Raw genomic sequence first — 6,373 nt, 5'->3', positions numbered from 1 at the left:
GCTGCTGTTGCTCGAGAACAAAAAAAAAAAAAGTGACACCCGTTTTATTTCAGTCAAAGATGACAGACTTTATTTATGTCACAGTATTCCTTAAATAACTCAGATGCGCATGGAGAAACTACCTAGAGATTTCAATGGAATGGGCTGAGACATTCAATACAATACTTGGTCGCGTTTATAGCTGCGAGTATCATAAATAAGCTTTGGTGTACGTTTTTAGGACATACTGTAAGTGTAACACAGCATCACAAAGACTCGAGGCCTCGTGCGTCCCTCCTGCCGCCACGTGCGCCCGCACCGCTCCGACACAGGCAGCTTAAACCACAACACAGGGTTCAGAACGACAGAGGGATGCAGATGCTCCCGGCAGAGCCCGCAGGAGCTCCTGAGCCATCTAAACCACGGGGTGAGGGTGGGAAGCGGCACAGCCGGCGTGGCACAGCCCTCCTGCAGCACCAGATCCGCACACGAGCCCTGCTCCGGCGGCACGGCCGCGGCACGAGGCCCCGCACACGCAACACAACACGAATGGGGACGGGGAGGTTTGGCTGAGCGGCGCGCGGGGCCATCAGTGCTGGGCAGCCTGCTGCATCTGCGCCTGCCGCTTGGCTTTCGTCTGCAGGTATCGGCCCTTCCCTTCCTCAAAGCGCCTCTTCTCCTCCTCGCTCTCCGTCTGGCAGAATGAGAAGAAAGCAGTGCCACGAGCATTAGCTTAATTAGGAGCCGAACGGGCAGATCTGACGCGTGGGCAAATTGACACAGCCTGCTGGATCGATACACGCAGCTCCCTCCCAGCTGTCGGGCTCAGCGTCGCCCACAGCAGCGTCTGGAGGCTCGGCTGCATCCTCGTGCTCTGAGCTCCGGTGGGCACACACCCACCACAGCCCCACATTGCAGCCCCACGGCCCCGATGCGCTCCCCTGCAAACCTCTGCTCCACGCCGGGGGCCCCACACAGCCCCCACCCCACGGCACAGATGCCCTGAGGGTCTGCAGGCAGTGGAGAGAAAAAAGAAATGCCATCACTGCACACAGCGCGGCTCCCTCTGAGAGCTCGTTAAAGATGCATTAGTCTGAGCTCCGCCGGGACAATGGAGATTAATAATTAAATTACTGCCAGCGTGAAGATGCAACTGTGACTGCCCTGCCTGGACTGCCTGGGCAGGCAGCGCAATCACAGCTGAGAGCTGTGCTCACCTCAACGTCAAAGCCATGCAGGAGTGACCCCGGCACGGCAGCACTGCGTGGCCATGGGCTGCCCCACTCTGGTGACCTCCGTAATTTGGGATGTGACACAGAGTCCTGGCCGGAGCCGCACGGTCCAGGAGGGATGAGCAACACCCTCAGCTCATGCTTAGGCTGCAAGGCAGTGCACCAGGAGCCCCGCACCACTAAGGCACCACCAGGCCCCAGCAGGATGCATCTGCAGCAGCAGGTTAACAGCGAGCAGCACATTTCACCCCAGCAGCGTGCATTCCCCAAGCGTTTCAGCTGGAGCCAGGAAAGTGCCGGGCAGGGGATGAATCCTGCTGGGACAGCACTGCACCTCCTGCTGTGGGAGCTGAGGTGGGACAAAGCTCCACGGAATGCAGCTGGGATGGCTGATTTTTAATTAGCCAACAAAATACTCTGAAACACCAGAGCACAGAACAGAAGGAGACCACGCAGCACAAAGCATTCATCAAGGAGCGGCTCCCAGCCGGCAGCACCCGGGGAGCAGAGAAGCATGGATGGCTGCGGGGAGGAGGGAGCTGCGGAGCCCAGCGCCAGGTTTTCCTCCATCATCAGAAAGGAAAACCCATCTCTGCGCTGGTGGTTTTCAACCAGAAGGAATTACAAAAACCCACCCTGCAGCCTGGCTTGGAGAGGCTTGCTCAAGCCTATGTTTTTCTACTGAATAATTCAAGGAAGATGTTTTATTGGACAGTGAAGCCCTGAGGGCATCACATGAAAAGCCCAAGTATGGAAAATATTTGGTGTTTAATAAACAAGCAGCCTGAAAGCTCCCATGCTTGCAGCAGAGCAGAGCGATAGCGCTGAGCCATGAGAAAGCAGTGAGCTCCCAGCTCCATCCCTGTGAGCTTACCAGCAGCTGCGGCACCGGCAGCGGCTTCCCCTCCTTGCTCAGCGACACGTAGGTGAAGAAGGCGCTGACGGCTCGGTACCGCTCCTGCGGCTCGTCCACAAACGGGTCGGCATCCACAAAGACTTCGATTTCCATGGACTTATTGCTCGTGAAGGTCATGCGCCCGGAGATGGTGATGACGCTGCCTGTGGGGCGCAGAGCGGCAGCGGTTCCACAGCGCGGCCCTCGTGTGCAGAGCACTGGGAGCCACCGATCGATGCGATGCCGAATGCCACCTCCCGGATGCCACCCGCCCCGGGGCCGCTTTCTGCTTTGCCAACCCACCGCGCACCTTGGGGCGCACCGAGGCTCACGGCTGCAGAGGTGCCCAAGCCGTGCCCAGCCCTCACCTTTCTTGATCTTCTCGTGGAAATTGATGGCGTCCACGGAGGCGGTGACGATGTTGGTTTTGCAGTGACGGGCGGCCACGATCCCAGCGACCTCATCCATCAGCTTCATGGTGACCCCTGCGGGGGGAGGAGAGCGGCTGCGACCCGGCTCAAACACTGAGCTTCCAAAGCCTACGGACTATGGAGCACAAAGGTTTCCCCCTGAAAACAGCCCCCAGACCCACAGAGCAGCACAGCCACGTGCCCCAGCTCTGTGCACACTGCATGTCCCTGCTGCTGCTGCAGGGGGGGATCCCTCCTGCCCATCCCTGCAGAGCTGCCAGCCCAGAGGAAATCACTCTGGCAAATTACAGTCATTTCACATGCAGTATTTATAATCCAGGATTTGCAATTTAAAAGGTGGCACCAAAACTGTGGGATTTACAGTTTGACTATGTCAGTTTCCTGGGCTATTTTATTAAACAGGGAAAAAAACAATCCCTATCTGGCTCCGAACATCTCCAAACATCTGGTGCTGCAGATCTTTCCAAATGCAATATTTAACTGCCCATGGATCTCAAAAGCAGCGACAGCACATCGACTGTCTTTGAAGGATCTATTCTTAACAGCATTTCTTTTCATTTCTTTTCACACATATATAAAAACCCTTCTCAAGGCAGGGTGCTGCCCAGCACACAGCAGCCGTGTGCCACGCCGGGTGCTGAGCCTCACTGCACCGACCTGGATGGCAGCGGCACCGCCCGGGAATGCAGAGTTGCCATGGCAACTGCCCATTTTTATTACTGCCAGGATGGTGCCGGACCCCCGGGGAGGAGCGGTGCTGCCCAGCCCTCCCCAGGCCATGTCACTGCTGGTTAAGTCATCGCCGTCTGCACACTTCATTTCCTTGCTAAGGAGCAGGACAGGAGCTCTGTGCAGCCCCAGCACTGCATCTTCACGTGGTGGGATGTTTCCCAGACCCTGTGACTCGCCCTGCTGCTATTCTTACCCAATCTGCCACCTGGTGCTAATTAGACCTCACAGTTCCTAATTAGACCTTGAAGTTTGGTGGCATCTCAGCTCTGCCCTTCAGAAGTGAGCCTCAGAGCCCTCACCCTGTGCTGCAGATCACCGCCCCGCTGCCCTGCCCAGATACAGCAGGAATCCGGTACCGCTGCGCTCACAGCTCGGCTCGCTGTGCAGACAGCACTTTGTAGGTAGATGAGAAGATTGCACGCCTCAATTATCCTCACCCTGTCAGCCCATTTGCTGGCTCCGGGCTCCTGGGGGCTCATTCCGGCTCTCTGCGAGCCGATTACCGCACACGGTGCCATTAGGCAGCGCTCAGGGACTGCGAGCGCGACGCAGGAGAAATGAAGTAAATGGTGCATTATAATTGTCACCAAACAAGGGCTGCAGACACCAGCTGCAAAGTGCCCACGTGCCAGAAGAGCTTTCCTTTCCCTCCACCAAAGCAGTGCTGAATCCCACAGTGTGCCCAGGGACTAACCCGGTGCCAAGCCCCACACGGAGCCATGCTGCCAACTCACCTCCATGCACGAAGCCCAGCAGCGTGCAGTCTGACGGGCCCACCAGGTGGATCAGGCTGGACTGGCTGTAGCCCACCGTGTGTGGCTCTGCTCATGGGGAAACACAGCAGGGTCAGCACAGCCCAGCCGTGCACCCCCGAACCCTACGGGCGACGCTGCGCTGGGTGATGCAAACCGCAGTGCTTCCATATCAGGACCCCCCAGCCATGCACACACTGCTGTCCACTGACATGCGAGTGCCATTAAACCTAAGTGACAGAAAGTGGACTGAAAACTGGTCCCAGCACCTCACAACCGACCTCAAAGGCATTGCCCACTGCGCGCCGTGCCACAGCCTTACCTTTTGTCTGCCTATCTGTGAGCATGAGGAGCAAGGGAGAAAAGGCATTTAAGCAACCTGCATTATTAATTACTGCCAAGGTGACCCAGTTCCATCCCTGCACATCCATTTGCACTCTGGGATCGGTTCCTCTGGCCATGCTGGAGCTGTAAGCACCTGCATGCCCCACACCTGGCCCTGCAGCTCCGAGCACACGGCAGCACTGCCTGCACACAGTGAGCTGCAGAAGCCTGGCTCTGTGCCCCCAGCTGTGCCCCCCACCTGTCTGCTGGACCCCAGAGCCTACAGTCACCATTTGCTCCGGATGGCAATCACTGACACCAGCCCCGTTACCTGGGTTGATCACTGGGAGGATCACATCACCGTTCCTCTGCTTGGTTTCCAGCCGTTCCAGCTTCTGCTCCTCGTAGCGCTTCCTGCCCTCGTCCTCCTGCTCCTTGTGTGTGTACTGCAGTGAGAGGCACGCGGCGTTAAACTCCCTGATGACAGGGACAGAGACCCCTGTCTGCCATCCAAGCCCCCACTGAGCCCGGGACCACCAGCAACCCTACCTGGATGGGTGGCACCTCCACCACCTTGTTCACATTCTTTAGGGACAGCGGCACATACCACAGCGTCGCTTTGTTCGTCACCTTCTTGGCCCCTGGAAGAGGGAGGGCAGTGTGAGCGAGGCAGGGAGCAGTGCCGTGCAGCCATGTGGCTGCGATGGTGTTTGGGAACGCAGTGCATCGTCACACCAAAGGCATCCCGACAAGCCCAGCTGGTTACCATGGCAACTGTGGGAAGGGCTTTTGTCAGGACAAAGCTGGAAATGTGTGCTAAATGATCCAATCCTTTCACCAAAAGCAGCAGCCACACCATCGGGGGCCACAGAGCGGTGCCCCCATTTGCCACTATCCCTCCTGCCCAGCCCAGCCCGGTGCTGCAAGGGGCAAAGCCCAGGTATCAGCGTGTGCTCCTGGCTCACAGCAGTCTTTTCCCCAGTGCTCTGAGGACTAGGAGGCATTCTCAAACCCTGCCTGGAGTTCGGGCTGCACCAAAAACTTTGGAGCAGAGCTTAACCCAGGAGGTGGCACAGAAAGCTCTGCATGTCACCAGGCAGCTGCTGCAGGGTGCCCACGGCGCCCTGCGTGCCACAGCATGGCATGCCGGGACCCAGCAGCAGGGATGCTGGCAGTGAATGCAGCCCTCTAGTGTCCAGGCTGCCATCCTGGCACGCAGCAGCAGCAGCGCCCTGCCCGCCTGGGAACCATTTACCTGTTAAGATGTTTTCAGACATCACATTGACCTGGACTTCCACGGAATGCTTGGAGGTGTAGGTGATCTCGGCGCTGACGTTGGCCACCTCTCCGATGCACATGGGTGAGAGGAAGTCCGTCCGCTCCACGCGTGCCAACGCAGCCACGCAGGGCTCCTGGGGGCACAGCACCACAAGGTCAGGATGCAGTGAGGGGAGGAGCACCTGGCACCGGGCACTTGATGAGAAGGAAGAAGAGGAGGGCAAGGAGCCACCACGGCCCGGGGAGCCCTGGGAACCGCGGCTCAACACCCGCTGTGCCCCCAGCGCTGCGGGTCCTCCCTTATGCGGAGGCACAGGAAGCAAAAAGCCTTCCAGCAGCGGGAGCTGAGCGCACAGCTGCAGGGTGGCTGCAAAGCTGCGTGCCCCCCCCGGCAGCAGAGCAGGACAGGGCGGGCAGGCGCAGGGAGCACCTCGTGGAGGCGCCGCTCTCCTGCCCTGCCGGCGCCTCCAGGCTTCTCTGCGCGTCTCGAACCGAAGCAGCACGGCAAGGCAGAGCCGCCCACGTAGCACAGAACGGAGAAAGGGGCGAACGCGGCGGACCCCCGGCCCCGCTCACCCCCTGCCCGGAGTTGCAGTGCCGGGTGCTGATGATGGCTCCCGCCTCCTCGATCATCTTCAGCACGGTGCCGCCGTGCACGTTGCCCGCGATGTTGGCGTCGTCGGGACGCATGATCCTGCGGAGGCAGCTTCAGCGCGGGGGGTCCGCCCCGCCATGCCGCGCCGTGCCGCG

At 59.1% G+C, this 6,373-nt stretch overlaps 1 protein-coding gene across 1 annotated transcript; it reads right to left on the bottom strand.

Annotated features, from left to right (window-relative positions):
* Positions 1-42: 42 nt before the first annotated feature.
* ACOT7 (acyl-CoA thioesterase 7) lies at positions 43-6,352 on the bottom strand. The gene is made up of 8 exons (XM_003212195.4): positions 6,200-6,352; positions 5,601-5,757; positions 4,895-4,986; positions 4,677-4,791; positions 4,004-4,090; positions 2,475-2,591; positions 2,086-2,270; positions 43-673 (listed from the first exon to the last, which is right to left on the bottom strand). The coding sequence occupies exons 1-8, from the start codon at positions 6,311-6,313 to the stop codon at positions 569-571; spliced, it is 972 nt and encodes a 323-aa protein (XP_003212243.2). The 5' UTR covers positions 6,314-6,352; the 3' UTR covers positions 43-568.
* Positions 6,353-6,373: the final 21 nt, after the last annotated feature.

This window comes from Meleagris gallopavo, chromosome 23, assembly GCF_000146605.3.
Source record: "Meleagris gallopavo isolate NT-WF06-2002-E0010 breed Aviagen turkey brand Nicholas breeding stock chromosome 23, Turkey_5.1, whole genome shotgun sequence".
Classification (NCBI taxonomy): Eukaryota; Metazoa; Chordata; class Aves; order Galliformes; family Phasianidae; genus Meleagris; species Meleagris gallopavo.
Note: the sequence above shows the minus strand (reverse complement) of the source record. Positions and strands in the feature narration are given on the sequence as shown.